Source organism: Podarcis erhardii, assembly GCF_964252035.2.
Source record: "Podarcis erhardii genome assembly, chromosome: 13".
Lineage (NCBI taxonomy): Eukaryota > Metazoa > Chordata > Lepidosauria > Squamata > Lacertidae > Podarcis > Podarcis erhardii.
The window spans coordinates 20,104,944-20,122,032 of record NC_138502.1 but is presented as its reverse complement, the minus strand read 5'-3'; the positions used below and the strand labels follow the sequence as shown (position 1 = coordinate 20,122,032).

General features: G+C 42.6%; 1 protein-coding gene across 1 annotated transcript in view; it reads right to left on the bottom strand.

Moving 5' to 3' along the window:
- Nucleotides 1-2,278: 2,278 nt before the first annotated feature.
- Nucleotides 2,279-17,089, bottom strand: part of LOC309328439 (transmembrane protease serine 9-like) — a 29,964-nt gene continuing 15,153 nt past the window's right edge. The window contains exons 8-13 of the mRNA XM_081838435.1: nucleotides 13,082-13,108; nucleotides 11,553-11,579; nucleotides 11,194-11,356; nucleotides 8,389-8,660; nucleotides 6,623-6,792; nucleotides 2,279-4,674 (exon numbers count right to left, since the gene is read on the bottom strand). Of these exons, the coding sequence (XP_081694561.1) occupies nucleotides 4,390-4,674; nucleotides 6,623-6,792; nucleotides 8,389-8,660; nucleotides 11,194-11,356; nucleotides 11,553-11,579; nucleotides 13,082-13,108 (944 nt within the window). The 3' untranslated portion in view covers nucleotides 2,279-4,389. The remainder of the gene's footprint in view (nucleotides 4,675-6,622; nucleotides 6,793-8,388; nucleotides 8,661-11,193; nucleotides 11,357-11,552; nucleotides 11,580-13,081; nucleotides 13,109-17,089) is intronic.

Below are 17,089 nucleotides of genomic sequence, written 5' to 3'. Positions count from 1 at the left end.
TCAGCCATGAGCCCGTCCACTGTCCCTCACACCTTGTGGGGGGCCGGACTATATTTTGAAAAAATATATATGAATGAATTCCTATGCCCTACAAATAACCCAGAGATGCATTTTAAATAAAAGGACATATTCTACTCATGTAAAAACATGCTGATTGCCAGACCATCTGCGGGCCGGATTGAGAAGGCGCTTAGGCCGCATCTGGCCCTCGGGCCTTAGGCTGCCTACCCCTGGTGTACAGCTCAGCTATTTCCATCAGGCTACATCAGTGGGAGAAATGGGAAGTAGGACTTAGGGCTCGTTCATACTTCCACTAATCCCGTGCTGAGAAAGCACAGGTATGAGCAGTTTTCCCTTTGACCCACACTTTCTAGGTATGGATCTGAGCAGTTTTCCCCTTATCCTGCTCCTTTCCCAGGGGAAACCCACTCTCTCTAGTGCTAAATTGGAGCAAACGTCTATCTGGAGAAAACTCAAATGGCTGTTTGTTCCAATAGGGCACCATCTCCCTCTACTGCCACCCAGTGGTAGCCTTTCCATCAGGCTGCCTCAGTGGGAGAAATGAGAAGCAGGCCTCATTCCAGCTCCATCACACACCTCCTTCCCCTGAACTATTCCTATGCCATCTGGTCATTAGATGAGCTGTTATTTAGGAATTGGCACCTGGGTTTGCTTTTTTCCCTCTTCCCTCCTTGTCCCCTTTCCCTTGTATGTCTTTAAAAAAGGGGGGGGGGGTGTAAGCCTGTAGACAGGAACTATCTTGTTCTAATGGGTGGTATATAAACCACTCAAGAGAGCCTTTTTGGCTGAAGAGCTTAGTACAAAAGCTCTAAAGAAATAAAGGTACACAGACAGTACACTAATTGAGTAATACATGCAAATAACCTACAAGTGCACAGTTCCACGAACTGACAAATGCAAGAAAGGAAAGGGTTAAGTTAGCCCTTCAGGCCACACAGCCCCTTGTCCAGCAGCCTCCACTTCTTCCTTCTTCTCAAACAGGCAAACTTGCACAACAACTTTAGATTTATGAGCACACATACTGGGAGACATCTCACATCTCTCAGGCAATGCCTAGTTTGGGTGGCAGGCAAGGAGGTGCTTCAAAGAGACAATTCTCAGTACCTGAGCCAAACTAGAGTTTTCAGGGAACCCCCCTCAAATGATATCAAACCAATATTTGTAGTATAGCGATACTCTCTGTGGTATGGAAATAAAAATACATTTGGCCTGTGATCAAATCAAATCCACTGCAAAAATTCCCTCTTTCACTTGTAGATTTCAGAGTTGGGGGCTGGGATGTGGAAGTTGTTGTTGTTGCTGCTGCAGCAGCAGCAGGGCGGGTTACAACGATTAAAACACAATATTTAAAAATAGCTTAAAACAACTTACAATCACAGAATTTAGGTGTGTCCTAAAAACGTACAAAGGCGGTGTCAAAAGGCAGGTGTGTTTTCAGTTACAACCAGAACTCCAACAAATTGGGAAGAACAGTTGGAAACAATAAAGTGCCATGAGTCAGCTGTCAACCACTAGACATCTGTACTACCCAATGAGCAACAAACATCTTTTGCCATGTGTTTCAGTGAGAAAGCAGCAATGTCTCTGCAATTGTGGAGAAATCACCTTTTACAATATTGTGCATTTGGGGGTCATGTGAACGGTTAAGTTTAAAATGCTAAGTATCCATTGGTGGCTGGTGGTTGCTTAGGGCTTATCCACACTTCCCCTTTCCCCCACCCCCAGGGAAAACTACTCTTTAGTGCTTAGTCAGAGCAAACCGGGAATTCAGGTTTTCTCCAGATTGACATTTGCTCCAATTTAGCACTAAAGAGTGGGTTTTCCTTGATTGGCTTGAAGTCCTTGGTCACTCATTGGATAGGAAAAGTAGTCAGGTGATGGGAGAGAATTATGTGCCACTCAAATCTGGTTGAATTGCAGTGGGGCTGGAACAGAAATAGGCTAGTTTAAACACTTCACAAAGAATCATTGTCTGAGACTGAGTTTGCCCTCCAGAAGCTGAAACACTGGCTTAAGCCAAAGATTAGCAGAGAGGCTTCTGAAGCTGACCAAAGAGAGAAGTGCCTGCATGCCTGGTTCATAGGAAACCAGCAGAAGTCCTATCTGCCTGGCAGTGGTGAGAAGAGAGACTAACTGGCATATAAATTTAATAGGAACTATGCATTACAAATTACTCATAAGTAACTTTCTGTATTTGAAAGCAGCTGCCATTTGTAACAGTAGTACCCTTATTAAAAAAAACCACAAGTCTCAGAGAAACAGTAACCAATTTAGGCATAGTTTTTGCCTTATTTTACTTTTATAGTTAATAATAAATAAATAACATCTTGTTATTTGTATTTACTACTGATAAAGTTGTTTGCTTGGTTTTTGTATCACATCTAAAGTACCACAGCCACTGGATTACACTGAAAGGTTTAGTAAACAGCATGTTACAGATATAAGGTGGCAGTGGGTAACAGGTTTTGAAAGATACATACCATGGTGGGAGCAAAATAGGAGTCAGCAGTGGTTCCTTATTTTCTGGTTCCCCACAAATAAGAAGAGGTAATGCACCACAGCAATGCCCAACTAAAAGCCGAACAATATGGTGCTGGTGGAAAGAAGTTTCAATGCACCATGGGGACTAGCCTCTTTGGTCTGAATGTGGCTCTCTGGCATAGGCTTTGTAATTTCCTTCTAGTAAATATGTCATGTAAGGAAGTAGGTGTGTGTGTGTTTCTCACTAGTCTTTTAGGCACAAGTTGCTAAACGCTGAAATGACACCCTTCCTCACCCATCCCCAACTCTTCACACACCACAAAGCAGTGAATTCTGGAAGAAAGGAGGGAAGGAAGTGGGTAGCAAGATGGCGTGCTGCTGAGTTTTGGATTCTGAGGCCATCTTTGCCCTGGAAAACGTAGGGCAGGATAGGGGAGGAGGGAAAGAGGCCAAACTACAGTGGTATCTCTAGTTACGAACTTAATTTGTTCCGGAGGTCCGTTCTTAACCTGAAACTGTTCTTAACTCGAGGTGTACTTTCGCTAATGGGGTCTCTTGCTGCCGCTGTGCCACCGGCACATGATTTCCGTTCTCATCCTGGGGCAAAGTTCTCAACTCGAGGTAACTCTTCCAGGTTAGCAGAGTTTGTAACCTGAAGCGTTTGTAACCTGAGGTGTTTGTAACTCGGGGTACCACTGTAATCACATGAGGAGGTTGTCATCTCTGTCCCTCACCACACCACACACCCTTGTACAAAACTACCTTCCAGTCACTCCCCTGATTAGGACCACTTTATGGGGGTTCACATGATTCCCTCCACATGTCAAAAGAAGGTGTGGTGGGGACTCAAAGGCTGTGCTAATAAGCCCTGCATACTCCACACAGCACTACCACACACACACGGCATCCATGTGCTCAAACTACAACAGAAGGAATGTTGTTTGTGTAGTGATGCATGTGCATTGTGCTCTTCTATGTGAGGAGAGGCCCTGGCCCAATCAGGGTCCCTTTTCACAGAGAGAATCATTCATTTTGGCCACATTCACATTCATACATTTGAAGCAGTATGATACCCTTTAAAACAGTCATGGCTTCCCCCTCCCCAAGGAATGCTGGGACCTGTAGTTTGTTAACGGTGCTGAGATTTGTTGGGAGACCCCTATTCCCCTCACAGAGGTCCCAGGTATCCTATTGCTTCAAATGTATGTTGTATTTGTATCACTATAGGAATAAAACGTTTGATTAAGACGCAGAGATCAGGGAGCATGGAGGTGGCAGTGAGGGGTGTTTTGCTCATACAGCCCCACAACTTCCTCCTTTTAATGCATGGGCTCCCCCCAACAGCCACAGCTGTTAGGAGATTTCAATAGAATTCAAATTCTACTCTGTGAAGTAAGAAATGTTGTGGTCTGCATAGACTGTGCAAATGTGCATATGTATAGTCAACAGTTCACAAAATTAGCACCTTTTAGGGCAGGATGCAAGAACCCCTGTTCCAATATAAGGGATATTTTAAGCAGCGGAGAGGGGGAGAGCTTAGAGGGCAGTGTTCCAAGTGAAGAAGTCCTGCTCCCTCACCAGAAAATATCGCTCCCCACACCTCCAATGTTCTATAAGTCCATAAAGTCTAACGTTGTCCTTCTTGTTGTTCTCTTCATCAAAACATGGAACTTTCCAGAATATTCCAGAATCCATCCACTCAGAACTGCATTCCTGATACATCCCAGAGGTATATGATAGAACAGCAGAAGCTACTGAACTACCAGTAATCTTCAGACACATTTTTTTTTTTTTTTTTTTTGGTGAAAATAACCTGGGTTTTTGTTTGTTTGTTTCCCATAACACTTCGTTTGAGTGAGGGAAACATTGGAACACACTCATATCCCTCTATGTCAAAAGAATGGCAGTGAGGCAGGAGGCAGTGAGCAGTAGCAGGAACTCTTTGAGGACAAGGGTGGAGGCCAACGCAGATGAAGCGTCCCTGTAATAAGTGACATTCACGAGGCCAAACTGAGCTCCTGCGTAGTGCCTCTTTATCCAGTCCTCGTAGAAGCCAACACGGGTGTAGACGCCTGGGCGGTTGGGGATGGCACACATTTCACCCCAGCTCACAATGCCCACTACAAACCAAGCACCATCCTCTTGACAGACCAAGGGACCTCCGGAGTCGCCCTAGGTTAAGGAAAGCAGCTGGTGAGAGTTTGTAACATGCCCCTTGCTCCAGACCTTATCTGTTTTATGTTGAGCCTGGTGCTACCAGCCAACCACTGCCAGGACGTTCCACTTGCACGCACAACCATCTCCCTGGGTAAGATCTCTGTCACCTATGACTTGTGCCTACTAAAGGTATAGCTAGAATAAAAAAATCCCTTTTCCAGGCTGCCTCTGAGCATGGACAGTACACCCTCTCCTCCACACTAGGAAACAACAGGCTAAACCTACCTTGGGAGTTAGGCTAAAGGACGTCCAGACAGGTGTAGTGAAAACTGAGCTAAATAGTCCTACTGGAACTTTTCCCAGCAAATTTTAGGAAGGAGCACGAAGTTTCCCTGAATATCCCCCTACACACAAACACAATTTTTGCACTATAGGTCCCATGTGTTTTGTAGTTGTGACAGCAACAGCGACAAAACTCCTTGGAGTCTCGACAGCTAGTAGCAGCAATTTCCCCCCTAGTGGCTGACATCTGGTTCTCCAAATTTCTTCAGAATGTATGGAGGGAAATCCTATTTATTCGAATCAGGTTTTAATGAGCATTGTGTAATGTGTAAAATACATCTGAATTGTAATATACATTGTAATCAGTTCTTTTTTTCTGGGTGTGCTCAAGGGTACACAGTACCAGCACCCTTTTTTTCTAGAAGAAAAGCACTGATTGTAATGTATTTTAGGTGGGAAGTTTTCTGTCTTGGTATGGCCAAAGTCAGTTTAACTGCCAACAGAAGCCTTAACTGACAACTGTGAAGAAAGGCTTTAGAATTCTCCGTAGCAAAAGAAGTATAGAATGCCTGCACATTTTGATTGGTGGGTGCAGGTTTAGAATTTTCAGCTGGACACTCTGATTGGCTGGGACTGGACTAGAGGGCCTAGAGGAAGTATATATAAAGCCATGTGCTGGTCAGCAGAGAGACAGTTGGAGTTGTTGGTGCTTGGTGTTCAGCCAGAAGAAGAAGACAGCAGAGGATGAGGGTAATGGAATAAGAAAGCAGACCTAAGATGGAGGTAGAGCAGTTTGGTGGCCAAATACTTGTTGGGCTGACTGAATTGCTTGGCTTAGGCTGAAGAGGCAAGGGGAGAATTGTTGGACGGGGGGAAATGAGAAGCAACCTGGAATGTCTGTTTCTGATGAGCAGTAGGAATCCCAGAGGCGAAATTTCCAAGTAGTACAGCAAGACAAACCTACACTTTGATAAGTCAGTAAGAGGTTGGGAGAAGAGGCTTCCAACAAAGTCCTCAACTACAGTCGTACCTTGGAAGTCAAACGGAATCCGTTCCGGAAGTCCGTTTGACTTCCAAAACATTTGAAAACCAAAGCACAGCCTCCTGCAGCCAATCAGAAGCCTCAGAAGCCACACTGGACATTCAAGTTCCAAAAATAGTTCGCAAACTGGAACAGTCACTTCCGGGTTTGCGGCGTTTGGGAGCCAAAACGTTCAGGAACTAAGCTGTTCGACTTCCAAGGTACGACTGTTGGTGAGACTTAACTGGGGTTTGGGTGGGGGGGAGGCAACTGCATCCTTAAAGCTGTCTCACTTTAACATTAATAGCTGGATACAATGTGTTGATATTTAAAGTGACAGTAACAAGCTACCAAAGTGTATACTGACTTAAAGATACAGTACTATTTTAAACCAGATAAGGTTGTTCACTTTCTAATCTCGATATAAATAAATGTAAACGCTTTTGTTAAATATAATATCTTATTTGATTGGCTTTGTGCCACAGTTGTGGCCCACAGTTACAGGGTTATTAGTAAGTGGAGGGTGCAGAGGGAATAAGTGAGACGGAATGGATTTAGGAGAAATCCAACCACATCTGGAAGGACACAGGTTCCTCATCCTTGCCCTATGCCCTCACTGCTGCTCTGCCATTTGTATATCCACTGGTACTCCTTTCTTACCAAACATGCATCTTTCTCTCCTTCGGCATAGCCAGCGCAGATCATGTCATCCTGGATCTGTCGGATACTGGGGGGGATACCAGTGCCAATGTGGTACATGGCATCACAGGATCTTGTGTCTATCAAGGGCACCTGGAGCTGTTGCAGGGTCTTGGGAGCCCGGAGGGTAGCTTGAGGCAAAATTAAGATGGCATGGATGGAAGAGGAGGAGGAGTGAGAAATCAAGCAATTCAGAATAAATTAAATACTGCAAGAGGAAAGGGATGCAAATCCACCTCAGAAACAACAGTGGGTGTTTCAAAAATATACTGGCAAATTCAGGTCACACAATGTAGTTGATTGGAGGTCTTACACAACAAATCCACTTACCCAAAAGATCTGACTTGTTGTGATGTGGAAAGTGATAGGAAAATGCACTGGGAAAATGTGAGACACTTGCTTCTAACCTTGCCACAGATGAGAGCTGGAGGATAACATCTAAAGTGCCTCAAGTTGCCCATCTCTGATCTAACCACGTAACAACAGAATTTCAAACGTCTTGCCACTAATTTCACCTTTCCTTTTCACCTCAGTCATGGCTAAGTACTCTGGTCTAAGCTGCTCTCTCTATCCCAGTCTTTGCCAACCTGGTGCCGTCCAAATGTTTTGGATCTAGCTGCAACAGCAGGGGCTGATGGGAGTTGTAGTCCAAAACATCTAGAGGGAACCATATTGGCACACAGATAAAGGTATCCCTCATGAAGTAATTCACATCTCAGTTCCCCTTGATTTGCACCTTCTAAGTATCCAGACCCTATCAAGCCCCTTCCTTATCTGCCCTTTTCACCACATGAACTCTGAATTATTTGTTATTATTAACAATAACAATTTCTTTTGTTTGTTTTTTAATATATACCTGAAGGAGCGTCTCCACCCCCATCGTTCTGCCGGACGCTGAGGTCCAGCGCCGAGGGCCTTCTGGCGGTTCCCTCATTACGAGAAGCAAAGCTACAGGGAACCAGGCAGAGGGCCTTCTCGGTAGTGGCACCCGCCTTGTGGAACGCCCTCCCATCAGATGTCAAAGCGATAAATAACTACCTGACATTCAGAAGACATCTTAAGGCAGCCCTGTTCAGGGAAGTTTTTAATCTGTGATATTTTAGTGTATTTCTGGTTTTTATGGAAGCCGCCCAGAGTGGCTGGGGAAACCCAGCCAGATGGGCGGGGTACAAATAATAAATTATTATTATTATTATTATTATTATTATTATTATTATTATTATTATATCCCACCCTCAGAGACACAAATCTGTATTATCCCAAGCAGTTATATCTCACATCATACTTCCAGTCAAGTGGTTACAGAGGTTATCTGTCCCCTTAAATCCCCAAACCTTCTGAACCATGTGTTCTCTGTGCTCTTATTTATTTATTTATTTATTTATTTATTTATTTATTTATGACATTTCTATACTGCCCTGCAGAAGAAGGTCCCAGTGTGGTTTATGTACAAAGGGGTGGGGGAGAAAGCCTATTAAAATACAGGTTAAAAGCAAACATGAACCTCACTGAGCACCTTAATCCACACCCATTCCAAAAGTGCCACGCAGCTGAACCATTTTAGCCCATTTTGGAAAACATGCCTTACAGCGAGTCAGACTAAAGTTCAGCTCCAAGCTAACCATCAGCAGGTCTTTAGGGTTCCAGGTAAGGATCTTTGCCAGGGATTAAAACTGGAACTTTCTGCAATCAAAGCAGCTGTCTGCCCCTGAGCTACAGCACCTCACCTCCATATTGTGGAGCTCCCCATCCCGTCACCCAACAAAGGGTGCCATTTGGGATCTGGACCTTAGCATCTGGGAGACAGGCTGGGAGGATGCTTTTGGTGAAGCGTACGGGATGTTCCAACTGAACCAGAGCTATATCTCCACTGGTCCCATCTCCAGCATAGTGCTTGTTCACGATCACTTGGGAGAGTTTCAACCACTTAGCATTGGGTTCTGGGTTCAAGAGCTGGTAGTTCCCCAAGTTTGCTTGGAAGTGAGATAGTTTTGATGTCCTGTTAGGAAAAACAAACAAGAGTCAGGACATGGGGTGGGGTCGTTTCTGAATTAAAAAGAGGGTGTGTTGTATCATGTTCTCCACATGTGGGGAAACTGTGGCCTCCAGATGTTTCTGAACTAAAATCCCCATCATCCCTAGACATTGACCATGCTTGATGGGGCTTATGGGAGTTGTAGCTCAGCAAAGTCCGGAAGCCAAAGGTTCCTCTGCCAGCTTTACTCAAATTATCAGTTATGACAGCTTTGAGGAAGGTACATTTATGCACATGTGGTGGGACTGTAAAAAAGTAAGGGGGTTCTGGGAGATGATACACAATGAACTAAAGAAAATGCTAAAATATAGCTTTGTTAAGAAACCAGAACTCTTTCTGCTGGGAATAACAAGAACGGATATAAGTAGGAGAGACTGTAAACTGTTTCAATATGCTATCGTCGCAGCAAGGATATTGTTGGCCCAGAGGTGGAAACAAGAAGAGGTTCCGACTTTGGAGGAATGGAGGTTAAAACTAACAGACTACGCAGAGTTAGACAAATTAACAGGGAAAATTAGATACCAAAAAGACCAGAAATTCATTGAGGACTGGGGGAAATTTACAGAGTATTTGAAAAACATATGTGAGGATAGCACAACGCTAGCGTGTTTCAAAGAAGCTTTGTGAAAATAGAAGGAGTATTGCCAAAAGGCAAGCAAGGATAGAAATATAACATTTAATGGCAATATTTAATGAAGGAATGTGAGGAGAGGATTTGAACTACGAAAGATTGTCAGAGAAGTTGAGGGAGGTCCAAACAAGGCGAAATATGTGATATATAAATGGATTGGTTTATTGTTTTTTATGGAAAAATTTCAATAAAAATTTATTAAATGACAGCTTTGAGTATTATCACAGTGCTTTAAATGGATAGTGTGAATGTAGGGGACGCGGGCAAAGCTGTCAACCTTTCCCTTTTCTTGCGAGGAATCCTATTTGGAATAAGGAAATTTCACTTTAAAAAAGGGGAAAGTTGACAGCTATGGACGCGGGTGGTGCTGTGGTCTAAACCACTGAGCCTCTTGGTCTTGCCAAGCAGAAGGTCAGTGGTTCGAATCCCCACAACAGGGTGTGCTCCCGTTGCTCTGTCCCAGCTCCTGCCAATCTAGCAGTTCGAAAGCACTCCAATGCAAGTAGATAAATAGGTACCGCTGTGGCGGGAAGGTAAACGGCATTTTCATGAGCTCTGGCTTCCATCACGGTGTTCCATTGCACCAGAAGCTGTTTAGTCATGCTGGTCATATGACCTGGAAAGCTGTCTGTGGACAAACATCAGCTCCCTTGGCCTGAAAATGAGATGCGTACCGCATCTCATAGTCGCCTTTGACTGGACTTAACCGTCCAGGGGTCCTTTACCTTTTTTTTACCTAGTGTGAATGTGACCACAGTAGGTCACTTGCATGTACAAGTGAATACCTGGGCATAGGATTCAAATATACATTGGGAGCCTCCATGTGGGGGGGAGACTCCCCATTTCAAAAGCAGCAGCCAGACATAAGAGCAGCATGGTGGTGGAGGCAGAGGCACTCCCCACAGCCCTGTTCTGTTTTGCAGCAGTAACACAAACAGAGAGTTAGTCACCATGTTTGTTTACCTGAGGTGGCTACTTTTGTTTACGTTGTGCATGAACAATATCATACACGTGTCACTTTGCAATGTAGGGTGGGATAGAAATTTAATTAATGATGATGGCAGGCACTGCTGGACCAGTGGCAACAAGAAATACAAGAGCAAGCTGAGGGGGGAATTATGTGTTTGGGGTGGGAGGGGAATGGGGTAGAAGCTCAGCTGACCTGACATATCAGGTAGGCTGTGTCTTAAAGCTCCTGGGTTTTCTCAAGGGAGAGAACAGAGAACGACAGGATTGAAGACTTGTGAATAGGGATATCAGATAATTCCAACAGAAATTACATAATTTATGTAATTAATTAATTATGTAAATTAAATAATTTTGCCACAATGGGCAGAGGGGCAGAGGGACAGATAGCATAGTTTTGAGTAAAGACAAACAGCAGTATAACAAACAGTGATGTATGTTACAAATAAAGGGCAAAATGGAAAACATTCTCTTTTTACATCTGCACTTGTGACCAGGCCTTTCTCACCACGAAGTTCTGCCTTGCACAGCTCCTTTTCAGGTGCTCTTTTAAAGTTGCTGAAGGCAAACTTTGTGGGGAGAGGACCTAACATGGCAGTGGATCATTGCCAAACAGCCAGAGCATAATTCCAGAGGCCTAATATGTTTAAATATCTGTTACTACATAGAGAACAAATAGGGGGAATTCTGCCTCTCCTTATTCCTCCATGAGGGCTAGTGACTTGCTTTTAAGAAAACAAACACTAAACACGCAGGGACGGACCTGTACTATCTCCAAAGGGTGTGTAAGGCAGGCTCTCACAAGTCCTGCTTCTGTGTTCTTTGAAAATGCTAGGTCAGATCTTTAGCCTACTTATTTTTCCCATTACACACGCCAAGGCCAGTCTCCCTGTTACTCACTTGGGGAAGCAGTGGGCTGCTGTCAGCACCCAGTCAGCACTGATGAGGGTCCCTCCACAGGCATGCTGTCCATTATATTGGAGGCTGACTTGCCATGGCCAATCCCCACGAGAAGCATCTTTTCCCCCCACAATACGGTTTTGGGGCATCACCCGACCACACACTGGCAAAACAGAGAGAAAAAGAAGTTGGCAGGAAATTGACAAACATCTCGGTTTTGACCTCTTCCCTAAGAAGTCCAGGCAAAGAGGGAAACTCCCAGTATGAAGGACAGAAGCCAAGGGCCAGGCTATATTCCTCAGAGCCCACCCCCTAATTTCACTGTGCTGCTACAATGATCATTTTTGCTGATCTCTTACCTGTCTGAGTGCCATTTCCCACATCTCCTAAAAATAAAAGCGGAAGAGAGGAAACAGGAGGTTTGAGTCTTCGGTACATAGTAAGCAATATTTAAAAGCAAAACTAGTGGTGAACAAAACAGTGAGCAACAAAGTACCTTATCTCATTATTTTAGGTTGGAGGCTTCAACATTTGATTTAAAAAATGTAGATGCTGATTTCAAGCACTGAAAAATCAAGTGAGATTTGTTTTCTTGCTAATCTTTTTAATTAATTCTAGTATAACTGCGCAAGGATAAAGTGAAGAAAAAATACGAGTAGCAAAGTTGCATTAGGAAGAGTGAGGAATAAACAGATAGAAAATAAGATTAATGTAAATGAGTTATAAGGAGATATATTGTGTGCTAATTTGTCATTCCAGAATTCTATAAGCGTAGACTGTATTTCAATGAAGTTGTTTTGATAATTATTATAAAGTGTTCTTCTATTATATATTTCCTTTATTGGCAGTATTATTTCCCAAGTATTCTTCAGCCATTCTGTAACAGTCAGGGTGGCGGTACATTTGCAAGTTTGGCAATACATAGTTTTGATATGGTCAGTAGAGTTTGTATTAATTGGTGATCAATATCCTCAAAGGATTATTTTAGAATTTGGGGATGAAGCATATTCTGCAATTTCCTGTATTGCATCAAATATCATAGACCAGAATCTTTTTACGGTACTTTGCTACAATTCCAGAAAATGCATATGAAATCTGCTTTCATTCATTTACATCTCCAAAAGCAAATGTTTGTTCAGTTGTGAGAAGTTTGCTCCGTACAGAGGACAAATCTAAGTGTGATTTCTATGTGGCAGAAATGGTTCCCTTTGTAGCAACTACCACATTGAGGGGGAAGTTAGACCCCTTCATATAAGCACACAGAAAATCTAGTGTCCAATTATGAATCTCCAAGCATGCAGAAAATCAATTTTATTTAATTAGTACAACTTAATTGAGCACTACAGAAAATAAGATAAATGAAGTTAATACCATGAGAAACTTCGTAAAGTGCTAGCATTAAAATTCTAAAATATAGATTACTGACGCAGAGCTGAGAAACCCAAATTAAATCATAATTTCCTGAATATTGGGCAGCAAGCAAAAGGTCATACGGGCCTCCCAAAATGAAAAGTGGTGAGAAATGTTCAAAAGAGGCAATGTTTTTTTACCCAATTTTTCTTTCGAATGTGATAATTTTTCCTAATATTTCTCAATTATCAAAGAAAAACAAGACTGCATTCCACAAAATCCCCAACTTTAGGAAAGAATTTGATAAATCATATACCCACTGCAACAATTTTGATGGAACACAGCTTATGGTGTGTACACAGCCTTTGCCTTAACCCCTGCCATTACAACAACAGCAATGTTAAGAATTCTGCCAGGGAGGGGGGAGAACATTTGCTTGTAGATTATAGGATTACTGCCTGAGCACACACATTGCTTAGCATGTCTAGTGCACGGTTCGGTACATTTTGCACATGGTCCAGATGAAAGAGATACTCACCGCTTTGAGTTTCATGTTTCAGGACACCTGAGTGAAAAATGATTAAATGACATCATCAGAGGCAAAGCTTGGGAACCAGATTGTTTAGGTATAAACAAGAACCAGGAAGAGGAAACCAAATAAAATCATAACATTGAAAAAAGAAAAAGGTAAACAGAAGGTGTCCTTGAAGGAACAATGGTGAGTCAGGGCCAAGACAACCCAGGTGACAGCTTGGGGCTCCAGGTTCATGGGGGCATCTGTGCCATAAGGCAGTGCTGCCTCAGGTGGCTAGACATCTGAAACGGAGTGGAATGGAGTGGAACCCTGCAGTACTTGAAGAGAAGAAACGCCATGGTGCATTTGCAGGAGCACAATCAGACACCTTCATCTGCCAAAGCTAAAACAAAACATGTCTCTCCCGCATTGGTCTCTACAGCCACAGCAGGCATTGTAACCTCCCAACAGTTTGACTTCACCCCCAAAGTTGCACCCTTTGAGACAAATGGATGCCAACAACTCATGATCTCTGTTACCGTATTTAATCCCATATTATATTGTTACAATATTGACCCCCTATTGTACTATTGTTGCCCACCCTTCCAAAAACAACAGAGAAGTGATTGAGCTCTTTGACTGAGGGTGAAATCAAAGTTGAGAAAACTATGGAAGGTCTTGTTGCCTAGGAGCCTGTTGCTGAACTGAGCAACAAATCCCCTTCCCAAATTAACGGCTCCCAGTATGGGGCTCAGTAGCCATTTCTGATATTTTGACTCACGGTGTGTTTGTATTAAATTGTATTAGTTGCCGGATAAATTTGTCCTTTTGCTTTATTTATATGCTGTTGTGTTTTATATGCTGTTCTGTGTTTCAGTCATTACCTTTGCAGCAGCAATAAGGTTACTTATTTAGTAACCCTACTTAGGATCATTTTCTGACATAACATCTTTTTAAAAATCAAGTAAAAGTACCTCAGGTCCCAGAGGTATAGGGCATCCTAACTATTCCAATATTGTTGTCCGTACAGGTATTCAACAAGTTTATATTTGAGGACAATTCCAGAAGCATAAAATCTGCTTTATACATCTCCAACCATTATCAAATCCAAGTCTATGTATTAGATTTAGCTAGCAGGGGATTAAATATGGGGGGGTAAATAATCTTACAATACTTTTCCTTCATATTTGCTGGTATTGATATGTTTCTGGTATGGTTACAATGATTGTAATTTTTACCAGTTTTTAATTCTCTTGTTAGTATCGTGCGCAGCTTTGAGCTTAACGTTGTTAGAAAAGTGGGGTGCTAATAGGACATCAAATCAAATCAAAATCAGATAATGTCCTGCAAAAGCATATATTTCTCTTCGGCGAGGTATGGCTTAAGACTCTTAGGACTGCCTGTGGCAGTGTGGCAGGGGGAAAGCTGCAACATGATAACCATTTTGTAATACACTGATTGTTTTCTTTTCCCCACCCTGCCATTTTTGGGAGGCCAGGGGGAGCCTGGTAGTCATTTGAACATTCCAAGCCACAGCTTTTTATGGGCACAGCTTCTTAAAACACATAATTCCAACAGAACTCGCTTCAGATATGAATGCTTGTTGTGTACTTAACATCTGCCCCACATAGGCTCTTATGAGATTCTGATTCAGAGCAATTGCAGTTTCCTTATCTTAGGCCTTGTCCCCACAAACAGTGAAAGCATTCTTTCCAAATGGAATTTAAAAAAAAAAAAAAGGTTTGCCAGGCTCCGCTCCTATTGAAATTGTTATTTGATTGCAGTTTCCTTATTCCAGGGCTTTCTCTCCATTTTCCACCTCGTGCTGCTGTGGAGCCGAAGGCTGGCTAGCAAAAGATGTGTTTCAAATGTGCTTTAAAGGTATTGTGTGTACACAGCCTTGGTGTTTCATGGTTAAGGTTAGGCTACCACCATTGCCCTGGACATGCTAGTTTTCTGTGTGAAGAGACATTCATTTATTTCCCACAAACCAAGAGGGAATTGAACCATATGAACTCTCACCTACAGTCTGGAGTGGTAGAGTTCAGACACAGATCCATCCCCTCAACTGTTTGTAAGAATTGATTGAGCTTTTACACACTAACCAGGCAGTCAGGGAGTCACATTGACTACAAAGTGCAGTTTCGACAGGACACCCGTTGGCAAGCAGATTTTGCAAGGTGGAGAAGACAGGGTAATGGGGGGACTGGCATTTATGACCGTATTTTTTGCTCTATAGGACACACACACATTTCCCCTTAATTTTTGGAGGGGAAAAGTGCATCCTATAGAGCAAAAAATCTGGTAATTTTTATTCTTTCTCTAAATACCTAAATGCATGGAAGCAAAAAAACAAAAAACAAAAAACTTTTACAGTAGGATCTCACTGCAAACTCAGTCTGTTAAATAGGATTAACTGAGTAAATGACCCAAACATAGTAAACTCCCCAGGCAGTTTATTTTTCTGCAAAAGGTTGGTGTGCTTAGCGCATGTGACAAAAGGTATGGAAGAATTGCAAACATACCACCCATGTACTGCAGTCACAGATCCCACACTTTTGATCAAAAGACCAAACTAGATGTGATGCAGGAGTGCGATGACCAGGTACTCCAGAAAGTGGTTTGTACTTCACAGAGGCTACATGGGACTTCTGATATGACGGAAGTAGTGGCACTAGAAGAGGGGCACTTAGAATACACATTGTTACTCAGTTGCCCCTGGAAAAAGGCTGCTGTATTTGTCTATCCTTCTAGAGATCCATTTGGAATTGGTGGGAGCCTTTGAGATCATGACGATGACACAGTAGGAAAGGGTTAAACATCCCCTCCCTCTGTGCTGGTTCCCCAATCAAACAGCATGCAACTGCTTTGTCATTAAAAAAAGTGAGTCTGGTTAGTTCCTGACTCATTAAACCGTCCAAGGAAACCAAGAATACCAGAGGAATGTGTTTATGTATGCGACCACAGCTGCCCAGACTTTGCTAGCTCATAGATTGAAAGAAGATACAGTCCAGCCAAGGAAGAGTGGCAGATAAAACTAATGAACTATGCTGAAATGGCAAAACTTACAGGAAGAATCAGGAACCAGGAGGAATCAAATTATAATAAGTAATTGGTAAAGTATATAACGTATTTGAAAAATTATTGTAAACACACATTAGTTGGATTGACAGAAATCTTGTAGTAAAAAATGGAATTATGGATTGATTAAGGGTTTATAATAACTGGAATTATTGAGAAGATGCAGAAGGAAAATAATAACATAATGATCCACAAAAGGGGGGAGGGTAGTCAAAGGGGATACATTGTTTGTATTCTGTTTCCTTTTATTTCTTTTTTTGTTACTGTTTGTAAAACTGAAAATGCAATTAAATATATATATATATGGGATTTTCTCTCCCTCCCCCATATATATATATATATATATATTATATATATATATATATATATAAACAAAAGGCTTTCCTCCTCTTCAAGCAGGAACTTGGCTGCTCTTTGGAGCCTGTCCATGTTCCTGGAACAGAATGTCACTAAGACTGATACAATGTCATGACATACAAATTGTGCCCAGGGGCATTATGGGGGGTGGGGGTGGGGGTGGGGAGGGTCTGCCCATATGGCTCACTAGGAAAGAACAATCTTCAAATAGTGGCGGGACACTGGAAAAGTGGAAGACAACAGCTCCACATATTGGGTGCCACCAGCAGGAAGGCCTTTTCATGCACATGGCGCCTTCCAAGTGCACACACACTTCCAAAAAATTTCCAGGTGAACTTTCTTCTGTGCAGGCGTACCTGCATGCACAATGCATGCATGTCGAAAATTGTTTTTGAATTAGTGAATTAACTAACAAGCAGGGGAAGAAGCCAGAACTGGAAGCAAACAAAACAAGAAAGCTTTTCTCTTCTTAGAGCTTCCCATTTGCAGTCTGGCAGCCAGCCCAGACGCCTGACAAGCCAGCCAGAAAATGCTCAATTGGCCGCCATACTCACCTGCTCTTATGCAAACTACACTCTACTCTGCTTCCAGAAA